Raw genomic sequence first — 27,103 nt, 5'->3', positions numbered from 1 at the left:
GTCACACCTACAGCACACCTCACCACTGTCTTACAGTCCTCATACATGTCCTGCACTGCTCTAACATACTTCTCTGCCACTCCAGACTTCCTCATATAATACCACAGTTCCTCTCTGGGCACCCTGTCATTAGCTTTCTCCAGATCTACAAAAACACTGGGACAGATGTCACCAATAACCCTATTTACACCCAGCATTAATTGCACACCTCATCCAGAGAGTTGACGTTATGGCTAAACTGAGCTGAAGCAGCCGGCAGAAATGGGCTCTTATTCTACCTTTGGTACCTTTCCGACCTCCATGGTTATTACCTCACAACAAAAACCCAGAGAGGTGAGCGCAGTTAGAGCCCCCTTACAATAATGTCATTCATGAGAGACATCAGAACCACAGCCGGAAAGAAAAAAAGGACAGTCATTCCCTTGTTGTCTACTCTGGGGGTGTAACTCTGAGCCAGACTGATGCAATAAGGAGAGACCTTGGCAGTGACAGGAAACTGACAGGAAGTGAGTGGCAGGAAGACAGGGAAGAGAGAGAGATGGTTGACGTCAGTAATGCCAGGGTAAGAAAAGAGACAGGAAGTGATTGGGAGAGGTAGATCAAGCTACAAAGATGAAATGAGAGGACTAGAGGAGACTGCTAAGTAGCACGCTCCCCAAATCTGGCACATTTTCCTCCGAGGCGAGGACGAGGAGTGCTCGGACTCGCGGCAGATGGGCAGCTCTGAAAGCGTTTGGCAGCCAATGTTGGCGACGGTCGTCAGCTGCTTCGTCACCCGGCCTCCCCTCCCCTACCCTCGTCTTCGTCAAGACACCGGCTATTGTTACCCCTGCCAGAAGTCTGAGGTTGTTATCTGATCGCATCCATTTGTTTGTGGACATCTTGAAAAGGTGTCAACCGATTTTTAATTATCTTTTGTTGAGGTGTGGACCTCTGGGCAGAGAGGTAGTGATTAAATTCTGAAGCATACCGAGGTAAGAATGAGGACCGATTTTTTCGTTTTTGTACAAAGCAAGACAAGCATTTTGCCATTTCTGTGAGGCTGGAAAAAAAAAAAGTAGGTCAGCAGAAATAAAAATAGCAAGGCACAACTGCCTCCAAATCCAAATCTGTGACAAGACTATGCACATGAAAAGGGCAGAGACTCTCCGGTAAAGATCTTTTATTGAGGTATGCGACCAGCCAACAAAAAAAACTCAAGGAAACATCCAAACATAGAATTTACACTTTGAACATGTGACGCTACACAGACTAGGCGCGAAGCGAGAATTGTCCACATGGGTGAAATCATAAATCCAGTTCTATCCTGATACCGTTTCTCTTCAGGATGATTGCTGCCGTGTCATCACTCCCCCTCGTCGATATTTTACGACTTTGGAAGCGTCTGACGCATGAAGACGAGCCATTAGCCCCAGAGGAGCTTTGTGGCGGAGTGATGAAGTTGCAAAAGGAAAGCACACAGACATCACTATGGAGGGAGACAAAATTCAAAAAGGACATAAAAAATAAAGTGCTATTTCGTTATTACAAGAACAAAAGCTTATTTCCCACAGACATTCACATATATTGAAATGTAGACTCATGTCGTACAACAGCAAGAATGACTTATATAATGTCTTTGTTTGCAGAGCCGCCAGTCTGCTGTCGCTTTGTAAGACTTCAGTCGGATATTTTCTGGCGTCTTTACATGTGTGCGTCCTTCCCAATGGAACAAGGAGGTCTTTGAAATGCAACAAGGAAGTAACGGCTGGAACGGAGATCTAAACCATCAAATACCTTCACATCGATGAAGTGACAGGAGAGGCCAAAAAAAAAAAAAGAAGGGGGAGAGTAGAAGACGGAGACGACAAGGCTGACATTTGATCAATGATCGCTCGTTCGCCCATGGGTTCTACACTACTTGCATGCATACACTGACTCATCACTGTTGAGCACTGATGTGACTCCTCTGGCTGCACTTCCTCCCTCTGTTTCCCTTTGAGCTGTCAATGAAGCTTAGACTCCTCTTCATGGTCAAAAAGATCCCCGCTGCGGTGTTGTTTTTCCAACACGGCCGACCGGAGACTATATTTTCTGCTGTTCCAGCTCACCGGTGAAGTCTCTTGAAATTCTGAAACACCCGCTGTGACCCTTTAGCATCGTTCTTCCAGCAACATCCTTTATGTGGAAGCAGGGGAATGGCGGTTACACTTGAGACGGACGTGTTTTTCCTTTTCGGGACTACCCTCCTGGGTTTTCCCCTCCCCGATACTTGCTTTTCATCTCCTCTCCTGCACCATCACAGCTCCAAACAAAATGTAAGACGACAAAAAGGCAAACCCTCAACAATCACAGCCGTTTGATATATCAACAAGACACGTTACATCGAAATGTATTTTTGGAAGTTAAGGTTCCCGTTTTGTAGACTTGGAAATAAAGGGAAACTTTTTGTGCTCTCTTACCACTAAACAAAAAGAAAGCCGACGGATTATTTCGAATGATGATCCCGTTGTTATTTTATACAGGAAAAAAGTCAGGAAAAAAAGTTGAATTTTTTTTTCCATGGAAAAAAAGATCCTCAAAGCCTCCAGCGTTTATTTATTTTCCCAATGTTCTCATTTATCTGCTCTGGAGTCGGCGAGTGCGGCTATAAACCGGCCCGACGCCGCCGAGGATTTTCGTATTGTGTGCTCTCCTTTCATGTGATCCCCTGGTCTGCATTGAGTGGCAGGAGCTTTCTCTTGCTAGTGGTGGTTATCCATGCTAAGTGTTTCACATTGTGTACCAGTCTGCTCGAGGTTGAAGTCGGTCCCCCCAGGCCAGAGACCCTGACATGAGCAGATAGGGTAGAGACATGCAGAGTGGCTAGAATCAAGACCCCAACAGAGGCAACACCTTCACATTAATGGAGTCTGCCTCCTCCCACGATGGTTTGACTTGAGTATTCCTAGACAGAGATTCTTGTATTTAAATTACAAACCTAGACTTTTAAAAAGATCCCCTATAAGAGCAGGATTACTGACTTAAATAGTGTTAAATAAACCGATTCAGGGACTCAAAGTGTCCAGTTGATCCGGGTTTGGTTTCAGTCGGTTGGGACCGAGGCTAGTCCTTATTTATAACCAAAGGGAAAAGATGGTAGGCGGGGGGGGGGGTGGTGGTGAAACGATGGGCACACCTCGAGGGTGGGGTGGGGGCAAAGCAGAAGTAGGGTGGTTCAGATCTCCTCTATGGAGTCGGCCGGGACCAGCCCTCTCTTCTTCCCGCTGCTCAGCTTCAGAAACATCTCGCCGTCTTCCAGCTTCCCCACACAGATCTGAACAGAAGAGGCAGAACGACAGACGGTCATAATCTTTAACATGTCCATAACTCATTTTATCAGAATTAATTCAGAATATAAGAAAATACAGTTTTGAGGAAGATTTTCTGACTTGGGTGGTTGAAATCTGGATACAAGATGCACGAAATTAATACAATTTCTTTCTCCAAGTGAGTAAAAACTGGCAGAGACGAGCTCATTTTGGTGCCAATCCTTTGATCGCGTCCTGGTCAGGATGTATCCTGCATCTCATCCAACGTGAGCCGGGATGGGCTCCAGCTCCCCGCAACGCTGCACAGGATCGACAGCCCGTCCTCGCCACAGACACCTCCAATCAAAGCAGTGGGATCAGTGACCCAACAACAACCTGACATGGTGGTCTTGGAGGCGCCTCGTGTCAGGGAGGTTGGGGATGGACTTGAACCCAGAACCGTACCATCATCATCTGGTCAAGGTGGCAATTCAGCCACGATTCCCAAAATACCACTGTAGTTTTGGGGCATTTTGTAGTATGAGGGACTGATCAAACGGCCCGACGATGCTGGCGTACCTGGGACTCCTTCACAGCCATGTGTCCTCTCTCTCGGTTGCCAGGGAGACCCTGGACCACCCGCCACACCCTTTCTCCTGGGCGGACCCGCTGCACAAAGTTTGCAGGAAAGAAACCGATCCTGTCGCCACTTTTACCCTGAAAAAACACAAGACATCAGTCGAGTTTGACTTCCTACATGGATGCTGATGATGCAAGATGATGATGATGATGCCAGACTGATGATGCAGGATGCTGATTGGCCGAACTGTCCAATCAATAAGTCATCCGTCAGTCCGTGATTCTTAACTAGACCAAATCTGGCACGAATGAACCGAACAAAAGCTGTAAAATCACCCTTAATTCAGGTGATTATAAACCAATGAAAACATAATTCTGAATATCAACTCAATCGTTAAGTCAGTAGAAAAACACTTTTGGCACGGCGATGAATAATAACGGGACATTATGAAGAAAGTGAGACAAGCAGCAACACACTTTCTCACATTCCGATTAGTGCAGTGATGAATAATTGCAACCGCAGGGACATAAAAATGTAAAAAGACAGGGTGCTTGTAGAAACTAATGAAGGCAATAACTGTTTTTAAACGTAAAACAAGGAACTGCTTCACCTTATTGTCACATTTATTTACCATTTACTTAAACAAGGACAGCGGAAGCAGCTTATGTCCTCCCTTGTTTGCTGGAGATTATGATGCAAATTTCTCTTTTTATCACCCTGTGCCTGAGGTGATGTGTTTATTGAAGCAAACTTGCCAACTATATATTAATAATGAACAGTTAAGTCATAAATAACACAGAAAACCTAAAGGTTCCTTCCAGCGATTGCGTGGTTTTAAAGTGTTTAATTACCACTTTGTCACTTTGTGGTTAAAGACAAACACACCCAGCTTTTCAGTTAAATCTGGACACACAAACACACACCTCACACACACACACATACACACACTTAATTTCCATTAGGAGCGGGTGAAGCTCATTACAGACTCTGAGACATCCGGTAGGGTTCATTACGTTAAATCCTGCAATTTTCTCAGAAAATGATGTTCTTATTCCGTCTGCGGCTACCTGACATGTTTACGACGGCGAAAAGGAAGCAGGTGAGGCTCAGTTAAGAATCTATGTAAAGCCTTGAATTTGCAAAACATGCAGGCGATTGTGTTCAAACACACATTATAGGAGAAGAACATAGAGATGTTTGCGTATGACGGATCACCCACCTTCCACCACTCTTCGTTTGAGTCGTCGGTGACCTGGACCCGATCGCCAGGACTGGAGGAGATAAGACAGGAGAGAAGATGAATAATAGGGAAAAAGGAGGCGCCGAATGAGTGGGGGTGGGGATGGGGAGATGAAGGGAGCACGAGGGCGCCAAAGCAATAAAAAGGGCGGGAAAAAAAAAAAAAAAAAAAAAGAAAGGAGGGAAAAGCGCTGAGTGTGAGCGCAAAAGATAACGTTGTCAAAGCGCCGCAGAAAGCTGCAGAGGTTAAAGCCTTTCCCATCCCTCCTCCTGGAGACGTGACGGAGCGGTCCGACTCCAAAACACGAGGTGTTGCATGAGATATGATTGTGTGGCGTCCGCCGACAACCCCCCCCCCCCCCCGGGGCCTGCATGTTAATGATCCCGTCAGTTTTCAGCATGACTTTTTCCACACGCTGACAGAAACCGTTGCCCCCGTGCGATCTCGCCACACTTACATACAGTAAGACGCACAAAAGATGAGATCAATATTTCTCATCTCCCAGAATGCATTTATCATAATGTGAAACAATTACTCTGCTTGCACAGGTTTCACCCTGGGGAGCAGCCCTTTATAATGATATATGCTAAACAGGTATTGAAAGACATCAGTCGTATCGCCTCCCAGTAATGGATGGCGGTTCTACTTCAACACGGAACATCTAACGTTGTCGTCTTTACATTCTGACGAGGCGATGTGGGATCAATACATCTGACGTCTGGAGGGCAGAAGCAGAAAGATTTCCAAAATGATGAAAGTAAGTTGTTGAACATTCAGAGCTCGTAACGTTTTGAACAGGAGCCGCCTCTTGATCCTCCAAATCTGAGAACGAAGCTAATCTGATCTCACCTTCAAACCGAAAGATTAAGGCAAAAAAAACAAAAAAAAAGAAGAGCGATAGCTCGCCTCCGCCAACGTCATTAGTATTGAAAAAAAAAACAGGAGCAGGGAGAAAAAAAATCGCTTTTTCCACGCAAGGACCTGCATTCAGGCCAGTGAAAGAGAAGAAGCGTTTCGTTCCTGCCGTGACGTCACCGTGATGGCGTCGGATCCGTTTCAACATAAATATGAAGATGCCGTAACGGCGGATAATGGATCTCATTGATCGTAAAGGTGGAGCCTTCTAATTCGTCCCTACCCTGAAGGTTGTGCTTTCGCACGTTTTTAGTTGTCGACAGGAGTTTTCTCTTTGATTAAATTAACTCATTTGAAGTCAAGGAACAAAACGCAGGTTGTTATGAAGCCCCATTTGCAGGTGACAATTATGTTTCTAAACCCCTTGAGTGAACAATAGACGTGACAAACAGAACAGATAAAAAGCTTAGCGAGTAATAAATGAGATTCTGAGCGTTCCTTATGATCAATTGCAAAAAAAAAGAGCGCCGTGTCCGATTGTTAAAAACTGCGTCGATAAATGTGGGGAATGCAAGCAGAAAGCCGTTTTCTATTTATTCCTTTGTGGAGACTTTTTTCTTTTTTTTTTACATGACGACGTGTAATGCATAAATTTCTCGCTGCACTGTAGAGCAAATAAGGAGTGATTTCAGATTAAAAAAATAAAACGGAGCTTCGGTGACCTTAATTACCAGCCTTGCTGGTGACTGCCGCAAATAAACGAAACACCGATGTGGGAGTTGAAGGGCTTTTTTAATTTGACCTACGTCAGGCGGTTATATTTTCTTTATGTCCATTCTGTGTAGAATTAAAGCATTGGGAGTATTTCTAACACCTCTGATTGGACAGAATGTATTTTTATCTCTTCAAAATCGCTGCTTTTTTCACAGATCATGTAAATCAGATCCTGACAGCGGAACAATAACAGCTTAAAAAATACTTCATATATTGTACTGTAGAGCACAGATGGCTGTCCACAGTGCCACGGATCCTCTACCCTTGTGATAACTATCCCCTAACCACCCAGCCTCCTCTCACTTGACTGCTCCGTCCTTTATTCTCCCTCTCTCTTTGTATTTCCTCATCTATATCTCCCATCCTCCTCTTCTTTCTCTCATTTTTTTTTAGCCCATAGCACTCTCCAACTCCATCCCATCTCTCCTCATGCCCCCTTTCATCTCTCACTTGTTCCGTGTCTTTATCCCCTCCCCTGCTGGGAAGACAGCTCAGTCTCCAGCTCTACAAGCGAACGGTGATGGGCCACGAGTTTATAATTAGTTGTCCTTAAGGGGCGCCGCGGCCCCGTCCTCTGCAGATGGTAGGGGGACATTTTTATCCTGCAGAAAACAGCAACCGGGGCAAAAAAAAAACCCCAAACAAACACACACGAATGCATTCATGCTGATAATAGGAAAAAAAAACCCACAATGTCGCACAAGCGTTTCTGCGTCTGCACAAAGATGGTCGCTCCATGCTGGGGTTGGTTTTTTATTTTATTTTACTCACTGCAGTTCCAGGTCATTCTGTTCCTGAGGCAGAAACTTGTAGAGGGCTACATAGGTGTGGATGGAGTGGACTTCGATGCGCTTGGGCACCTGGAAACAGACATGTGTGTTCATTCATAGAGGGAAGCAATAAAGAGTGACAGTCTGCACAAAAGGGATTTAAAAAAATAAGCGGTACCGTCACGCTGCTCTCCTCTGCAGGAGCTTGGCCACCGCCGTCGTCCTCCTCTTTCTCCACCTCCATGGAGGAGACAGGTGGATCTGGAGGCAGCAGGAATTATTTGTTTTAAAAGGGAGGTGCATGCTAATAAGCAACCGGATATGTTTTTTTTTTTTTGTTTTCTTCAAGACCTGACGTGCAAATCTCTTTCACACGCAGACAGGCAACACACAACCTGCACAGACACACACACATATATATGCAAAAGGAATACAGCACACACATGTACATCCACCAACATGGAGACAGCAGCGTTTTGGTTTTTTTTACCCCCTGCCTCCTGAGTTATCTCTTCGTCTACGCTGCACTGTCTCTGCTGACTCTCCTCACTTCCCTCCCCCTTATCGAAGGAAATGGAGAGGAAAAGATAAAAAAAAAAAAAAAAGAAGTTAGTACCAGGAGATCAAAGACGCTGCGTTTCACTTTTAAAACTTTTTTTTCCTGCTTTATTTTTTTTATTTTTTCGCTGAATGATTCAAACGAAGAAACACAGACTAGTCGCTTTCAGCAGGAGGATCTGCAATACAAGATCTTCTTTCTGTGAGGTCATGCGTGGAAAAAGCTGCACAATGGGTTGACAATGTGTTTCATAAGAAGAAGGAGATCATCCATAAGGCTTCGCCGATGACTTTACCACACACCAACCTGTGTGAAACCCCCACAAGACGTGCCCCAGTGGGTGGATTCTGTTACCTCCAGCAGGACCAGAGCTGCTTCAAGCTTTTTCCCAGTCATTTTTTTAAATTTGCCTTCTCATTCAGTCTTAAAAGTGATTTATTCCCTAAAAACTTAAATAATTCATTTACTTAATTAATTCTTCATTGCTTTTCAGCCAATTCTCAAATATTTAGGTGTTTGTTTTTTAAAAAGTCTTATTCACCATCCTCTACCCCCAAACCACCGGGTGAACATGTCATACCAGGCTGCGTGTTGGCGACTCCACGCTGGAGCGGGTCATCTGCGCCAAGGACGTCCCGTAGCGCAAGGCGGCGTACACGGGGTCAACACGCATCCGCACAGCTTCTGAAACCACACACATTCGTAAAACTAACGCATACAAGTCCACTAAAAAAATTTTTGCAAACGCACATACGTGCTCCACACACACACAAACACACACACACACACAATTTGGACTCAGCTGCACACCTTTTTTTATTTTTTTATTTTGCCTGCGTCGATCTGGAGGAAACGGAGGGTCTAAATATAACCAAAGTAACACAGTCGGCGACGGATCAGAGTGACCCACTTTAGATCTGAGAGAGGACATCAGCCGATCGTTTAGGAGACATCAACAGAGTCCAATAAGTGTACATGCTCTGATGCTGAAAATGTACTCATTGGCAGGAGATGTGTCTTAGTTATAACGGCTGAAACATTCAGAGCTTTAGCTGAGCAGAAAGAGAATAAGAGATTTAAAATATGGAAATCCTCAGATTGCTATATTTCATGTAGACGGCGGTATCACCCTCTTACCGAGGGAAGGAATTTTTATTTTCTGCAGCTTTTTCTGCTCCACTCGAGTCTAATGGGGACAGAGTTGCTTTTCCTTCAAAACCTAAAAAATAAAAAATAAAAAAAGTGCTTGCATGTGTGCCCGTGCAGGATGGAGAGTCATGAACATTTCATAATGAAGCTATGCTCTCGTCCCATGCGTGCAAAATTAAACAGAAGTGCTAAAAACAGAAATTCTTGCAGCAGGAACGCCTGCAGTGCGACACATGTGGAGGGGGTGGGGGTGGGCAAGTCCAGATGAAGCTTATTTGTGCTTTTGCAAGTTCAAATGAGAAAACCACGGGTGCTCAAATGCAAAAAAAAAGTCCAGCAAGTCGAGCCTCCCACCCTGCAAATAATAAAACTAATGATGTAATAAATACATTTAAAGAAAACAAATGAGAAAATGTCTTTGTGATGCTGCTTCATGTCAATCTTTATCAACCACACATTAAACTATTCTGCCTGGTGACTAATATTTCATCCTTTACAACACAAATCCTTCTACGCATAATTTCAATTTCATTGCAAGATTTCACCCGAGGGCGTTTAATTGTTTTATTCTTCACACCTGCAGCTCTCAGCCTAATAAATAAGGTTTAATATCAGACCGTGATGCGATTTGCCAGAAGGTAGCTGATGAAAAATAATAGCCTGTAACTGAATCCACCATAAAATTTGTCATCCAATATTAATGTGCGTAAACATGAGCTCAGAATTTTATCAGGGGCCTTTGTTAGCAATAATTATGATGACACTTTGAAATGTGTGACTGTGACTTTGGCAGGTTGCAGTCTCAGCTGGCCCTGGCGGAGTCCCAGGCGTTTGCGGTAGCGCGGGCCTGCGGTGATGGCAGCGCTGGAGGTTAATTGTGCCCTGATTCATGAAAAGTGCCAGGAAGTGACAGCATGAGGTGTTAACCCTGATTCAGAGAGGCAGACAGTAGGTGAGATGAAGGACTGCATGACCCACGCAGATGTTGGGTCCAAAAAAGGTACAATGGAGAAAAGAAACGTTCAGATGATTTCTGATTAAAGCAAATGGCGAGTCTGGGTTTCAGTTGCGGTTTTTTTTTGGGTTTTTTTTTACAATTTGCAGCAATCAGTCTGAACTATTTGTGAAGCCAATTGCAAAACTTTCCCTTTAAAAAAAAAAAAAAAAAAAAGATTCAGGGTTTTTAAGCTAGCATTGAAGCTAGTGACTCTGCTGTTCCAGTCCAATACTGTCTGAAGTACCAGGACTCATCATCAGCTTCGTTAGCTTTAAATATACACGCTTTATCCCCATGCAATAAATTCCTACCCTGCATCCGCCCAAGGACATACACGCCCTACTTTAAACAGAGGTATAACAACACAAACAGGAACTTATAAATATTTATTTGTGTACTTTCAGTGTCCAGACCGTCCGTCAGCCTCCAAGACTAAATTTATTCCTCGTCTTTATGTTTTTCAACTTCATGCTCTCACGGTTGTCGGGTGGGGATGGAGGCAGTTCTGGTTTTATTATAGTGGACACACAAGCAAGCACAAAATCTAAAAATAATGCAAAGGCCAGACAAGAGCAACATCTCGAAGCGAAAGCACATTGGACAGATCTCATTAAGACACACACACACACACACACACACACACACGGGACGACATTCACCTTGGCTTGGTTGGACTTCCTTGACGACAGACAGTTGGTCGTTGACGAGCATCGGCGAGCTGAAGTTTCGCTTGAACGCTCCAGACTAAATGGAGAGAAAAAGCAGATCTTTTTTCTTTTTTTCTTCCCAGTTTCCATTACATCCAGTTTATAGACTGAACCTAGTGGTCATTTCAGGACATTAAGGGGAGTCGTCTGAAAATGACTGAACCAGAAAGACATCAGGACAGACGGCAGCAGCAGCAGAGGAGCTCATTTCTACCATCCAGTCACAAACTGAACAAACTGCTGCTTCTGTCTGCACCTAATTATGAGCAATAAATTCGCTCACCCGTGCCGGCTTGGACGTTTGATTGTCTGTGTGTGTGTGTGTGTGTGTTTGTATGCAGAATTTAACACTAAATTAAGCACAGCAAGTGTCTCGATGGAGATATCGGTTTGTCTTCGCCTTGACTTGCAAATGAGCCTCTCGCTTTGTCACGTTTTTGGAAGACAAGAAGAACGCAGCAGAGATCAAAAGGCAGCGAGAAGACATCTGATGTTCTACCTCACACTGCCCTCATCGCTCCCTTGGTTCTTCTACTCTCCCGTCTTCCTGCTCCTCTTCCTCACCGCACTGAGCCGTCTTGAACACAAGGCTCTTAAAATTTTTTCCAAGAGGCTCTCAGAAGGTCTCACTTCATCCTGCATGCTAATGCCCTCGGCCCGACGCTAGAGGACAAACACAAAATCTCTGCCTCAAATCACTCCCTGTTTACCGTCTGGAAAAACACTCTCTCATTCCACTGCCGTCTTTCGCTTCGTGTAAAACTTTGAAATGTAAGCCTTGTAATTATACAGCGTGCATCTTTCACAAAAAAAATGAAGTCACTGCCTTCAAGCTGATCCAGATTCCTTATCAGGTTTTGAATCAAATTATGGCTGTTTCATGTGTTTTTATCATGTGGTTGGAGCTCAAACTAGGTTCAAAACAAGGAAGAATGAGGCTAAATGAATGGGTTTTATTTTGTTAGCATATTTTTGACGTTTACTTGCAAATTAAATTCTAACGTTCAGTTTTAATTGGCAGGAGAATAGATATGTCATCACAGGAATCCCTCGCTTGTTCACGCTTCAAGATGCACGGCTTCACTACATCGTGGATTTTTAGAAGGTGGTCACGTGATACCGTACACGCATGCTATTGGCTGACAGCATCCATGTGTGCGTTCCAAGACACATGGTTCCTCCTGCAACTTTTTCTTTAATGCAAAAGTGTTTTAAGACTTTAAGTCTATTTATTTCAGACTATCAGAGTGTGGGAATGGGTTATACAGATATAAGGTGGTTTAATACCACCTTAATATGGGGGGGGTTCATAAATGTTACCGTAAAAAATAAAATAAATACTTTGTCGCTATATAGCGCAATTTCATTTTTCGCGGGTGTTCCTGGAACGCATTAACCGCGAGTAACGAGGGATTACTGTATATTCATTTTGAGTTTCAAAATAAAAGACCAGTCTAGAGCTGAGAAATCCAAGAGAAAGTCAGTGGTTGGTTCTGCTGAGGAAAACTACCAAAAGTTATAAAATGGCAACATCAAATTCTGAAAACGTATTCGCACCTTCCCGTGACACTGCTGCTGTGATAGTTCCGAGGTGCACCACAGGTGAGCGGCCATCTTGCACGTTTTACACCGCAGAGCCTGTTTGGAGTTTCCTGCAGAGAAGGGACAGATATGTGCGAATGAGAGCAGAGTATAAAAGCACGGATGGGAATACGCAGCGGGCTGCAGATCGGCAACAGGCAGAAGGAGCGAACAAACAAGTGGCCTTCAGATCGTACGGGCAGGTTTCTGTCTGCTCAAGGAGAGAGAGAGCGTAATCAAAAGCTGTCCCAGCTTTATCAAGCTGTTCCTGCTTGAGGAGGTGACAATAACAGCTTCATAATCAAGAGCTCCTCTTCCAAAACAACCTTCAGAGATTGGAAACCAGCTGGTGGTATTTCAATCATAATCGATCTGGCATTGAGTCATCCCGTCTTTTCATATTTTGTTGTGCCGCAGTGCTAAAAAAACGCCTCCGAGTATTCTTTTCAATTTGTTTTTGCTTTACAAAAAAAAAAACCTCCGTCGATTGGCTGGATGATTTGGACAACTTATGTTCAGTATCTTTATTTTATAATCCCCAAATAAATAAATTTCCGGACCTGTTGTCGATGGGGATAGTTTAAAAAAAAAAACAGGTCGGTAATTGAACAGAAACGGCAATCAAACAAACCGGACGTCTTGATGAAAGGACTGCTTTAACTCCCGAGACAAATATTCTACTTCATCAGCTTAACAAGGAAGCCGAGGCCAGTCTGCGTTTGGGGACTGCAGAGGAATACAGCGGGAATGAGGCGATGCATCAAAACAATAAATGGCCTAAACCCATAAAACAAAAAAAGCAACAGCGCAGAAGCAGAACAGGGTGTAGTCTATAATCAATCATGATGACAGGAAATAGATTTAGAAATACTATGAGTGGCTAGTTGTCCATGCAAGCAGCAAATTAAGGCTAATTGCAGTCGCATCTGACCCTCGGCACTTCCTGCTAATACTCTAATGGTTTCTTACCAGCAACAAACACTGAAGAAGCTGCTCTGAAGACAGATATAGTCAGTTTTTAAACGTCAGCAGATGAAAAAATAAGGTGAGATCATTTACGACGAAGCATCGTCTGTTTTTAAGGGTTTTTATACCCTGGTTAGCCCTGCGTAGCAAAAACGGAGGGAACCTTGAAGGACAATCGTTGGGGAACATACCTGAACCAACGCCCAACAGCAAAGACATTACATGTAAACATGTATTCTATCAAGTTATTGATTTTTCTTTTAATACAACAGTGTGGTTGGTAACGGAATGGCCTACTTGCAGTTTGGACCTGACCCCGTTGAGAATTTGTGGCTCATTATAAAGAGACCAATCCAACAGAGGCCTCGGACTGCTAAGCAGCTGAAGTCATATATCAAGCAAGAATCCAATAGATTTCCACTCCAGCAGTTTGTGTCCTCTGTTCCCAAAGGTGTGTGTATTTGTGTTATTTATAGGTGCAAGTGGTGACTTCTTCTACCCAACGCTCTTCTCATTTAACGCCCTCTCGTCTGCACGACATCGATTGTTCCCCAACAGAAGACCAGAACTTCAGCGAAAGGTGAAAGGTGATAAAGGAAAGGACAATCCAGGAAGTAGATGGAGCCCCTTACCCACAATCATGTGCTTGCAGTGCTGGCAGTTGGTCGGCTTGCGAAAGACGTGGTCCTGGAAACAGTGGTTGATCTGGGGTCGGACCTGGAGAGGCTTGGTGGGCAGCGATGGGGAAAGGCTCAGAGAGGGGGAGTGGGAGGAGATGGACGGGTTGGGGCTCAGAGACGGAGAAATGGATGGCGAGCGTTCGCCGACCAGAGGGGAACCGGGCAGCAAGGGGGGAGAAGGAGGCGGCGGGTCGGTGATGAAATCTGGGGGCAATCGAGCGTCGCTGTAGGATCTCTGGAAGAAGTTCTCCATGCTTTTGCTTCGCATCATAGTCTTGAAGGACAGGGAGCGTTTTAGTCTCTGAAGCTGCAACAGACACACAAAAAACACAGAATATCATCACCAATAAGAGAATAAACACAAGATAAGCACAAAAAGCTCGGGAGCAATAACAAATGTCCAATATGCCCTCAGGACAGGACCGGCAATATCCCAGCATCTGTAAACACTCTGCTCCGATCTGAACACCGCGGGGAAGGAGGGTGAGTCACGAAATGTGGCATTACCTCATAAGGAAACGCATTAATAGCAAAGTCTTGTGTTCCCTTTAGACAGACGTGTTTGTTTAACCCGAGGCCCCCCCGGGTAAAGGAGGTCGTGAATCAATGCGTTGGCTTATTGGTGGCTGGGAGGCCTTTTTGACCCGAAACAAGACGCAACATCATCCGTCATCAACTGGGCTCTCGATCTCGACAGGATTTGTCCATCAGACAGGAAGCACAGGGTCGATTGATCCCCAACCCACCCTCCCGAGGGGGCAGAACCGTCATTGCCCATCGCATGAAACGATATCGTATTTCACGCATATCGACACAACCATCCGCGCTCGCGTCTCGGAAGCTGTGTCGGACAAACGGCCTTTCAGAATCGATGTTTCTGCACGTTCAGAAGAACAGATGCGTAAACGCCGCATCAGCAGCTGTCAGGTCAGCGAACCCCCCCCCGATGCCATCCAGCATCGATTGGTCGGATAAACGCATGTTTCTTGACGTTTCCCCCCCTCTGGGGTTGGTGTACAGATGATGATGCTAGTTTCCTTCGAGACTATTTGTTACCCTGACACAAAGTGACAGCGGGGGGAGAAGGGCGAGGGCGTGGTCACGTCACGGGGTAAGGGTGGATCGACACCGACAGACGGGCAGATAAATAATCGGTGTTTCCCTAGGTCTGTCCGTCTGTCTGTCGGGTCCAGGCTCCCTCTGCACAGCGCCAAACATCATCACTTCACCGAGACGTGCTGTTTACAGCTCCGGGAGTCTGGGAAGAAGATATGAAAACAGTTTGTCTGTTTGAGTTGGACTGTGAGTCTTTGCAAAGGACGAGTGGAGGAAGAGCGTGAGAAAAGTCTACATGTTTGGCGTGGGGTCCGATTCGAAGTGCTTCGAAATGGAAAACAAAGGAAAGCTGATATCTTTGACTATCGAGGTGCATTTTTTAACTCTCTGGTAGAGAATGAAGGATTCCTCCCTGTCATAAAGCATCACCAGTATAATGTGTATGAGAGTTAACATAAACGTCGCTGTTATCTGTAGATGTGCCGCACGTCATCGATGCTCCATTTGTAGATGCTCTAGGTGGGTGTTGGGGATAAGAGGAATGAGAGAGACTTTAGTGTAACCTGTCAATGTGTTTCCTCTTATGCTGTAGGAAACTATTGAATCAGGTCATGTTTTGCAAACAAAGTTGATATAATCCTGCAATCCATGGTCCAAATTGTCCAACCAATGACGTCCAACCCTTAGATTCTAATTCATTCATTTTCACCGAGGGCCAATTTATTACTTATTCAAGTTACAAAAATTACAGCTGCACAGAAAAAAAATGTTTGATTTTTGTTCTGAAATAAATCCTTTTGTCAGATTATGAAGCCCACAGAACTCCATCAATCAAGGTTCAAACTTTCCAAGGAAAAAAGAAAAGTAACATCAATCTCAAGTTAGGACATAAACGTTGCTCAAAACGTTTTTATCAGAATTAAAATGGGCTTAATTGCTGCATTGTGGGAAATGTAGTTTTAATCAAAGCACACTTTTGACCTTTTTATGCTTTCGAGGGCCACATAAAATGATGTGGTGGGCCACATTTGGCCCCCGGGCCTTGAGTTTGACACATGTGCCTTAGAGGCATCTCCAGGCACCTCTGCCCACTTACTTCACCACCTGCGGCATTTACATTAACAACAATTCAACCTGACAGCTGACAGCGAGGTTTGAGAGTGTATTCTGTTACCGGGGGGGTGGGGGGGGATCAGCCAGATGTCTTCAAATCAAAGTCCCAGGATCTGATGCGTGAAACTGTTGTGCTTCACCTTAAATGCCCTTAAAAATATGGAATTTTGAACTGAAATTTCACTACAAAAGCAAAAACTCCATTAGTCTCAGTTGAGCGAACCATCTTTCAGAAGTGGTTTTAAGGTCGTAGGCGTGTTCGGATCACGTTGGGTAATGGTGTAAGACTTTGATGATGCACGTTTTGGGCGCAGCTTCTTCGAATCAAGCCGGGCTATTTGAATCGCAGCTGATGAGCGTTGGCATAACAGCTCCAAGTCGAGCACATGTCTCAATTATGGCTAATCTAATCATCTGTCAGAGCGCGAGCACAAAAAAGCATTCCTGGTAGCTCGCATTAGTCCAGTGTCATAAGATGTAGACGCAGATATCCGTGAAGATTTGTCTGGTTGCAGATGCATCATGATCCCAAAGCCCGTCAAGCGCAGATGGAACCGTCGAAGTCATTCTATTATCTATCTGCACTCCCGACAGGAAGGAAGTGCAGAGTAAAAGCTTTTCTCTCCCCCCTACATCCCCACCCCCGAAACAAAAATTGGGTTTGTTTTTAGTCTGGCTGAAGTTTCTCTGTCAACAAATTATTCATGTAATTCATGAATGATTCTCCATGTCATGCAAAATTCATCACATCGCCCAGAATTCCGTGCACCTGCACGGTGAATATTCTTGGAGCGGCAGGCGATTCAGTGGAGCCGTAAAAGCCTGTAATTCACACACCTTTGATGGGGGCCACCCCCCCACACCCACCCGCAACCCAACCCACACACACACACACCCTCCCCCAATATAAAATGTAGGGTACATTTCAAATGGAAAGGCTTAACCAGTTACTGCTGTGTCGTCATCCGGAGCCTGTAAAGGTCAGAATCCACACTCTGTCGAGCTTTAACAGCCCGGCGTGTGGTGAAAAGGTCTCGCCGGTGGGGTTTGCATCAATTTTGGATCCGTCTAAAAACCAGCAATCAAACAGAAACGTCACTATATGTCGAAATAGCAACCAGGTGCGCCTATAAGTGCACGCCATCCGCGGAATACAGAACTTTGTGTTTCTGTAATTTCCGACCATTTGTGACCCATCTTCACAAATAGTCGCTGGGTTATAAAAATAAAAGAGCTCAATCACGTGGTTATTTTTTGTTGGGTTTTTTTTTTTGAACGTCACAGCTTTCCGACCTCGTTCCAGGAGAGGACATTTAAGACATCCTTGTCGTGAAAGACGCCGTTTCCCTTTGCTGGAAGTGATTCTAGGTCATGGGAAGGAATTATCACCATCAGGTGTAAGTTGTGTTTAGCGATTTAATTAGTCGCACCTTTATTGTGTGGCTTCCATTCGTTTTGGGAATAGCCTGTAAAACTGAGGGGGAAAGGAAACAGCTGTAATTAAAATCGAGGTAGCGAAACAACCTTTAGAGCAAAGATAAACAAAAATAGATTTTAAAAAAATCTGAAAAACCTGCATATATTTGGAGGGTTTTTTTTCCCAAAGAACAAGTTTTATGTCGGAGCATTTACCCCCTTTGGCTTAAGTTATTATGCAAGGCAGCCCGGCAGATTCCTGCTTCAATATGAGATAAGAGTCACATAATCACCGGCTGCTGCCATCGCTCTGTGCAGCACTTACACACACGGAACACACACTTATTTGCACGCTTGCACAAACACACTTTTCCGCTCTTTTCCCGTGTTTAATGGAGGGGAAGCCTTCAGAAAGTCGTGTGGATCACAGCCACTTTCCATACCAGCTCACCCCGACATGCAGCGTTGTTGCAGCATGCACCGATTTTCACGTTGGCACGACACCCCAGGCACGACACGATGGCTGTCACACTCTAACAAACCCCGTCTGGACGTGAATGAGCAACGGCGGCGACGATGGTTATTTTTCTTCTCCCCCGTCAGCGCGACACAAACACACAAGAGCCGTCCGGTGTGTGTCCACTATGCAGCGTTCAGCGACTCACACCTTTTCCTGGGGTGTCGCATCAACACAGATCACAGCGGTGAAGGTGTGACATTAATTAATGAAGACCTTGATCCACCTCGTCCTCCCTTCACCCGCTCACATCCACGTCATGGAAGGTGATATTTAACTAAATGAGAGGTGAATTTGAAAGTATGGCCGGTTTCACAGAGATATTCGAAGGTGAACTTCTCTACTTCATCGCTGCTGTCTGAGCGCCAAGGTGGAGTGTTGACACCGGAAGCACCTCATTGGTCAGAAGACTTCCTTTGGTGATGCACTTCCTATTTTGGGCCTCTTCTTCTCTTCCTTTCGGCTTTTCCCTTCAGGGGTCGCCACAGCAAATCAAATGCCTCCATCTAACCCGGTCTTCTGCATCCTCTTCTCTCACACCAACTACCTTCATGTCCTCTTTCACTACATCCATAAACCTCTACTATATAGTAAAAATATACATATTACTGTACAAATTAAAAGAGGATAAGACTAAGCGCTAAGCTAAGGCCAGGCCGTCCAATGACTGTGTCAAGACAATACCTTCAACTGTACCTTCAAAACATCTTTTTAAGATCAGTGCACCCTCGCGTTTTCGCGCATCAACACTCGCGACTTCACCTCATCGCGGATTTTTAGTAGGCCGTCATGTGATACCGTACTTGCATTCTATTGGCTGATGGCATCCGGAGGGGGCTACGTTCTGTGAGTCTCGGACTTCCGTGAGACACGAAAAGCGCTTTAAACGGTCGACAAGCGTGTGGGCAAAGCTAATACAGATAGAAGGTGGTTTAATGTCAGTATGGGGAGGGTTCATAAACGTTTAAATTATCGCATCTCCATCTTAGACCCCCCACCCCACCCCACCACTCACCCCAACATGCTGCGATAATAAAATCTGATTATTAACCGAAAGACTATAAATAATTATATTGAATTATCGCCCAGCTCTAATGGCACATAATTACAAATTCTCCGGTTCATTTCCAGTCAAGGACTCGCCTCCACCACCCCACCCACACCCCCAACCCCCTTCTTGCCTGATGACACGTGTCGGCCTACTTGTGGATAAATACCCCAAAGAGCAGAAAACATCAGCACTACTTTTACGCCTCTGAAGCCATTTCTCCTGCAGCACTGGAGTGTAAATCTCTACTTCACAAAAACAGTCAGACTTGGCCTGAAACTCTATGACTACTTGTCATTTAAGCTTTGGAGCTGCAGCATGTTCTCCTTTTCACACTTTAGACGGAGCCAATCACCTCCGATCGCTCCGCCGGCATCCAGCGAGGACGACTCAGCGTAAGAATCTGAAGGGGACACGCCGATGAATCACCGTGTTCTTGTCACGCCGTGAACAAACCGACAAGTGTAGGCCATTCTCTCCCTCCCCAAAAAAAAGAAAACAGGGACCGGTATTAGTTTTCAAGTCTTCATAAGTCTCTGGTCCAATCGCCCCGTTTGGAGACAAGAGGTTCTTCTGCACTCTTTCCAACACAGATAAGCTCACTTCGTGTCAACAGCCTCGACGGATCCGACGGTTCTCCACGGAGGGACACTTCTGTCTGCTGATTGCTTCTCAAGCATCTCATCTGTTCTACCACTCTCATGTCTGCCAGCCTTTGGCGTTAACACACACTACAGCATGGAGAGCCACGGAGACAGCCCATGCTTCCTTTTTGTCTTTAATCCTCTGGCACCGTTTCCCTCCAATACAAATTTCTCGATATACATCTCGGTGGGAAATTTGCTGCCATTGGATTTCATGGAGCTTCTGCTATCAGAGCGAGTCTCTCTCTTCCCGTCTTCCTTATCTAATTAAAACAAACACCATCGACTGATGGTTATGTATCTGATAAGACTCTTCAAATTTACACCCTGTGGCAGATCTTCTTTTTTTGGGGGGGGAATGGTTTTGATTAAGTGTGTTAAAAGGGAAAAAGATACAGGTGGAATAGTGATGCTGGATTTTTAATCTCTGATGAACAAGCAAAGACGAGATGAGTCGTTTTTTCTCTTCTACATATATCACGAAATCATATTGACCCTAGTGGGTGGTGAGGGGGTAAATCCTGAGCATTTAAAGGGAGTTGAAAAGATTAACCTTTGCTCAGGATATCAAATATCTTGGTGGCGTATTTGCAGCACAAAAGGCGGAAGGTTAAAGTGAAATCTATTCCCACGCACAACCCCGGACTTGAACCAGCGCTGCCTCCATCGACTAAGAGAGACCAGACGTACTCGATTTGTGATTGAATAGCCAGTCTGACTAATTTGAGCTATAAATGGTTGTGATGTGGTGAAGCCAGAGCAGCCAGAGAACCCAATGAATACCAATCAGTCCTGTCTGGAATATCAGAAAACATCACCGGCAGCAGCAGCAGCAGCTGGAGATGGAGATGGACCACACCATGGATGAGGAGGAAAAACACCGATAATCACGGAAAAAACATTTGAAATTCACTCTGCTGGGGTGTGTGTGTGTGTGTGTGTGTGTGGGTGGAAAGAGAGAGGAGGCGTGAGGCGGCGACTTATCTGAGGGAAAGTTGAATCAAGTGTTTGGGGCCTAATGAATCAAGCCTTCAATTACAATAAAAAAGCAGGAGGCGATAGAGCTTTCACAGCTCTTGCACTTGGAGACCGGCCCTCGAAACTCTTTGTTTATGCACTCGTGCCAACAAATCAGATGGAATCATAAGGACACAGAGACACTTGAAGCTCGGGCTGGCTGGCTGGCTGGCTGGTGGGGGTGGGGTGGTGGTGAAAGGATCTGGCTCTGCAGGAACTAAACACAAGTGGCCATAAACGCTTATTGTAACATGAACTTTGTTCAAAGACTCCATCAGTCAGGATGTGCTGCAGAAACCTTCACCAAAAAAAAAAAAAGACAGAAAAGAAAAGAATTCACTGACTTAACGCAGATTATTAACTAAAATAAAATATAAAACCTCCTATTTGTGCGCGTTTGTGCATAAACTTGGGAGCTGGGAGACGCAGATAAGAAAGTAGGGAGACGGTGACATCAGACCTCATGCGTGATGTTCCATCTGGTGACGCAGATATGATGAACACACCTGCAGTTGTGAAGTGTGTTCGTCAGCATTGGATGATAGAGGACGGATACAAAAAAGAAACGCTTCAAAATGACATAAAACCTCAGAGGAATCTTTTTCCAGTTTGGTCCACAATCATTTTGATTCACTAAATAATATTTTTTTAAGGATCTATCCATGTTTTAAATGTGTGAATTATTTCTCCTTCCCCAGATTCGGGTATGAATAACAATTAAAGGACATTAGAGGTGAAATGTTTGGTCCTGAGCTCTTAGCTGTGTGCAGTTACTTGCCTTGGATGTCATCGGTTGGATGGGCATGGCGTTTGGAGAGCGCTGGAGCTGCGGCTCGGTCTCCATCTCGTTGTTCTCCGTCATCATCGATAAAGAGACGAAAGGAGTCGTTCAAGTACAAAAAAAACCACAAAACAAACTCTTTTACTGCTTTAAACTGCTCCTGGTCGGTGCCAAATTTCCGTTCCTAGCCATACAAACAGCATGTCAAAGTGTGACGCGTCCCCATCACAGGGATCCGTGCGCGCCGCGTTCAGCTCGGCTTATGGCCATTTGTTCTCCGCGCGTCATTTGCGATCTTACGGGCTTATTAAATAGTTTGTCACACGCCAGCTGTTTAAATATCGCTTGTGTCACGTAAGGACAAGCATCCAAGAAAAGGTTTGAGTCTCGCCTGTGGGGTAATCTTCTGTTAACGCGCCCCGACAAGCTTCAACGCGGGACAATTCCGGATTGTAGATGCAAATAAACAAAACCAGAAGGATTCAAAACACGGGTGCGTAAATATCTTCTTGATGTGTTTTAGATCCAAGGGCAGCTGGGAGCTCTGGAGGGTTGTGACCGGGTGTAAATCCAAACAGATGAGCGCATCCCACCGCCGCACTGACTGAAGTTTAAGCGCAGAATGAGGCACGCCTTCCCGTGCGTCTGAGGCGCATGATTGGGGCAATTTTTACAACTCGGCCGGGATCCATTTAGACTCATCAGGAGTCTCTGGTGTGGGCGGGGTGAGAGGAAGGGGATGTAAGGTGTGTGTGTGTGTGTGTGGGGGTGCTCGTTTTAATCCCAAATATGGAATATAATTCACATTTTGATGAGAATAACAAACTTGGGATGTCTTCCTTTTATTATTCCAGCGCGTAATTGTAAAAAACGAACCTGGAACCAGTTTGAAGGATGTTAATTTAAAGAAAAAAGAAAAGGGGGGGGCTTACATCCATCATGGACATTATACAGAGTAAATGACACCTAATAAAAACTACAAAAGTAAAATTATGTAGATTATTATCAAGACTTCATGTGAGGAGAATGATAACTGAATAAAAGAGGTGGTGGTGGATGGATTGGGGTGGGGTGGGGGGGGACTGTGTGAAGAAGCTATGAGTCATTTTCAGCTTCAGCCGAATAACGACCCATATGGGACGAATTGGACTTCTTTCATATCATCTTGTAGTTCTGAAGCAAATCGTTCGTAATTGTGCTTTTCCAACACCTTCAAATCAGATGAGTTCACAGGAAAAAAGGTGGCTCAACAAATTGGAAATCTCACTCCTTATACCTGGGGAGTGGAGGTTCTATTTCACGCCCCCACCCCCACCCCCCCCCCCCCCTTTTTTTTTTTTTTTTTGAGAAACCCCTCAGGAAGCAATAAGGTTCGGAGTCACAGCGGCTGATTTCTGTGTTAATCTGATGGAGGGAACAGGGATGGAGGGGGAGTTAAGGTAATAAGTGGTGGTTTTAAATGGAGCTCTGCGCTAATACAGCCTTGGAAATGTGATTTTTTTTTTTTTTCTTTTCGTCTTCTATTAAGCCTGAGAGTCTGACATCAAAGTTCTCTCAGCTGTCAGAAAGACTTATGGCGTGGGTGTGTTGGAAAAGAGAAGAGAAACAAAGAGGGAGAGAGAGTCCTCTGTTATCACATTAATTATTGCTTCAGTCAGAGCAAGGGTACAGCAGATAGCTGCAAACAAGAGCCGAGGCAGAAGTTCTGGTTTTGTGTGTGTGTGTGTGTGCCAAAAATAAACAGACACACAAAATCTTCAAAATGTAGACACTCCAGCGAACAGTAGAGGGAATGGGGGGGGGGCAACACAAATTCAAATTTCTCCCTGTGAGCCATCCACCTTTCATCCTCCCTGTGATACCCCAGGTGCCAGAACGCGTCGGATAAAAATGAACATTAAAACAGGAGACGAAGGCGCGCCGAGCTCCATGTGATTTGGAGGCAGGTGGAGGGGGGATAAGAGCAGGATGATGGAGGGGAGGGGAGGGGGGGGGGTAAATGAGTCCCACGCGGCAGACGAACAGATCCCATCCGTGACGCCGGTCGCCATGGCGCAGCATCAGGACCGGAGATGCGGCTCTTAATCTGAGGGGGATGCGGATTGTTTACCACATCAGATGTAAGAGCAGACAAATATAGACACTTGAGTCCGCAAGCAGTTGTTGTTGTTGGGGTTTTTTTTTAAATTAGAGCCCATTTGTTCCACAAGCACAGCAATCTCTAGAGGGCTTTTATTGATTTTCTTAAATAAGACTTCACATTTGTCTTCATGGAAATATTGTTTAAACTGAAAGAGGCTGTTTGATTGCGCTCTGCATCACTTTGATTGGGAATGGAAAGGATTTTGAAGTGGCTGGGTTGCTGATGAGGAGGAGGAGGAGTAATAATGGCGCAGAAATACTGCGTTAAGCTTCTTTATTCACCTGTGATGTCCTTAACGCTCATCTCTTCACCTCCCTGCCACAGATTTGCAAAGAAGTCCTCAAAATTTCAGCTATTTTTACTGTGAAGAACCTCTTTCCATGAGTGTGTTTTGATGTTCTCTACCAGGTCTCCCCTGGTGAATTAAAGGATCTCACATGGGATTCCACTCAAGTTAGACAAATACAATCTTATTCTGCCTGTGCTGTGTATTTAAATCTAAATAACATCTATAAATAAACCACATAAACAGTACAAATAATGCTTTCTCCACATAATCCTTTCTCCATCATTTCCAGACAAGCCTCTGCAGACTTTCATCAAATATTTCCAGCGTTATTTTTTTAATTATAGGCTTTTCACTTCAGCGGGAAACACTCCGGTGTTAATCATTGTTAAAAAAGTTAATGGTGTCTGAATCCCATTCTGCTGCTTCAGTTTCATGCTCGTTTTTTTTTTATTTTATTGTTGTTGGTGCTGACTCGTTGTTTTAACTGTCAGGGAATAGAACAGAGGCTTTGTTAATGCTAACAGTAACACCACTGCTTTTCCTGCAGGTCAATGTTAATTTAATTAACATTCTTTATAAACTGCTGATGTGGAACTTTAGTCCTGCGTTGCTGCGTGTTTTTTTAGTAATGCTGCATATTTTATGTGACAATACAAACTTCTATACCCTTAAAGGGGAGTTGGGGGGGGGGGGGGCTATATCTTTTGCTCCTAACTTAAGCATCAAACAGCTGATGGATCATAAAACCTGTGACCCACAGCAGACAAGCGTTATGAAATCTGGCTCACTGCTCCCATCTAGTGGTCTGATGGCGCATCTGCACACAGCCACTACCCTCCAACCCCATCATCAGTCAGGAAAAAAACACAGGTTTTAATAATATAGGTATATATTTATTCATACATATTCATTTATATCGGTTAATTAAAAAAAAGAAGAAAAAAAAAGAAAAACGGAAAAGATTTACAGTAATTAAATGAACTACAGTCATTGTCAAAATTGTTTCGCTTTTTCTTTTTTTAATTTCTCAGGCATGGTTCTGCGGGTTTCGCCTTGGCCTTTATGTCGCCCCCAACCACCCCCAGCTCCGTGTTTGGGCCTGAATGCATCGGAAAACAATCCGATAAGAGATGCAGATGGACTTGAGCGTAAACTGATGGTGGATCTGTGAAGGGAGGAGACGTCCCAGTCCTGTTTCTGTGGAGCCTTTGCAGCGTGAAAACACAGATGACCGGTTATTTCTTGCGTATGAGTGAGTTTTATTACCTGTAATCCATTCAAAGTGTTTGCTTTAACACCACATGCTGGCTGCATTGATGACGTCCCACACCTGGAAGGGGGGGGGGGGTAAGCGAGCGTTATGATTGGGTAACGGATGAAACTCCACAACTTTTCCTTTTTTCTCTCTGGTTGACAGTCTTAACCCGACGCCGACGTCTCCACTGTTTTGACTCATAGTCGTTCCCTAATCTCTCGTTAATCTCCAGTCAAACAAAGAAACAGATCAGGCTGGATTACACTGGATTCCTCTCGTCGTGTTTCATCCCCGCCGTGAACAGACGCGTCGCCTGTTGGAGACGTTTGAGCGCCATTGACATTCCACTCTAGTCCGTCTCGTTTTGGTACGTCTGTGCAGGGGTGCATCATGGGAAAAAAAAAGGGGGGGGCGTGATTGGGACAGGAGAATGACATCAGATTCCCACCGATGGAAACATTCAAGAGGTAAAAAAAAACCTACGTCAGACATGACCCATGAACTCCTCAGCTCACATAAATAAGATCCAACTCAAACATTTATTAAAATTGCACTGGTGCCGACACCCCCCCACCCTCATCCGATCCCCCCCCATCCACTCAGACACAGGCTACACTGTGAACATTTAGTAACAATAAACTCTTAATAAAAACACAAACATCATCAGATCAGAACTGAGGACCAGGGAGGGGGGGGGGGCGTGGAAGTCGACTTGGAGACGCTGAACCCGTGACTTCAAACACAAAGCAGGCGCAATTCAAACCACACCAAAGCAGAAACGCAAAAAAAAAAAATTAAAAAAAAAAAAAGAAAAAGAAAGAAAGAAAGAAAGAAAGAAAGAAAAGGGAACATCCGGAGAAAGAAAGAAAGAAAAGCGGTGAAAGAGAAAAGTTCTAAAATGACAAGAGGAAGAAACGGAGGGAATCTGGCGCCGATAATCCACGGCTTCCACACCCCATCAGGCGGGAGAATCCGTCACGTCCGTCGCCGACGTCCTCTTGCAGTAACTCCATCGGTCTGATGTGGACTTTTTTTTTTTTTTTTTTTAACCCCCGCCGGTTCCACCGGTTCCAGGAGGTGAGGGGGTACAACGCTGTCCACGCCGTCTCCTGATTGGACGAGACGCCGGGCGCCTCCTCTCGCCGTCAGTCCCGTGTAACTGAACAGATCAGCTGTGATTGGCGTTTCCTTCCTGTCGTCCTTGACAGACTGAGTGAATCCATGTAGTGATGTCAGAGCCCCCACAACCCCGACCACCCCCCCTCTCTCCCCTCCACCAATCAAACGCCTTCTTGTCGTCATGAGCCTCCTCAGACCAACTCTTCCGTCACACCCCAGCTTCAGTTCCGACTCGTTCAAAAAGTTCCTACGTGCGTTCTGACAGAACGCCGAGCCGCGTCCTGTCCCCCCCCCTCCTCTGTCGCCGCGGCCCCTCGGACTCCGTGGTCCTCCTTTATCTACAGTTAGATTTTAAAAAAACTAGAGGTGTGACATGCAAACGTTTGGCATCGGGGTCCCGCCGGGCGTCTGGGTCGGAGGTCAACTCTAGAAAAATATGGAACCCCTCCAGTGAACTGAAGCTTCTGATTGTAACAGAGAGACAACGAGAGGATTGGGGGGGTGGGGGGGAGGGTTCAGGTGAAGCAAGCTCAATGTATGCGTGTGTGTGTGTGTGTGTGTGTGTGTGTGTGTGTGTG

General features: G+C 45.0%; 1 protein-coding gene across 2 annotated transcripts; it reads right to left on the bottom strand.

Moving 5' to 3' along the window:
* Positions 1–3,164: 3,164 nt before the first annotated feature.
* Positions 3,165–21,880, bottom strand: LOC137610003 (SH3 and cysteine-rich domain-containing protein 2-like). 2 transcript variants are annotated; one of them, XM_068337391.1, is made up of 11 exons: positions 21,717–21,880; positions 14,080–14,434; positions 12,458–12,552; positions 10,853–10,937; positions 8,628–8,731; positions 7,979–8,048; positions 7,667–7,749; positions 7,490–7,578; positions 5,069–5,120; positions 3,849–3,986; positions 3,165–3,295 (listed from the first exon to the last, which is right to left on the bottom strand). In XM_068337391.1, the coding sequence occupies exons 1-11, from the start codon at positions 21,801–21,803 to the stop codon at positions 3,197–3,199; spliced, it is 1,257 nt and encodes a 418-aa protein (XP_068193492.1). In that variant the 5' UTR covers positions 21,804–21,880; the 3' UTR covers positions 3,165–3,196. The 2 variants fall into 2 exon arrangements, with proteins under 2 accessions (XP_068193492.1, XP_068193493.1); XM_068337392.1 differs by lacking the exons at positions 7,979–8,048; positions 8,628–8,731.
* Between the last annotated feature and the right edge of the window lie 5,223 nt (positions 21,881–27,103).

This window comes from Antennarius striatus, chromosome 16 (genome assembly GCF_040054535.1).
Source record: "Antennarius striatus isolate MH-2024 chromosome 16, ASM4005453v1, whole genome shotgun sequence".
In the NCBI taxonomy this organism is placed as follows: Eukaryota; Metazoa; Chordata; class Actinopteri; order Lophiiformes; family Antennariidae; genus Antennarius; species Antennarius striatus.
The sequence above is the reverse complement of the archived record's forward strand: the minus strand, read 5'-3'. Positions and strand labels throughout refer to the sequence as shown.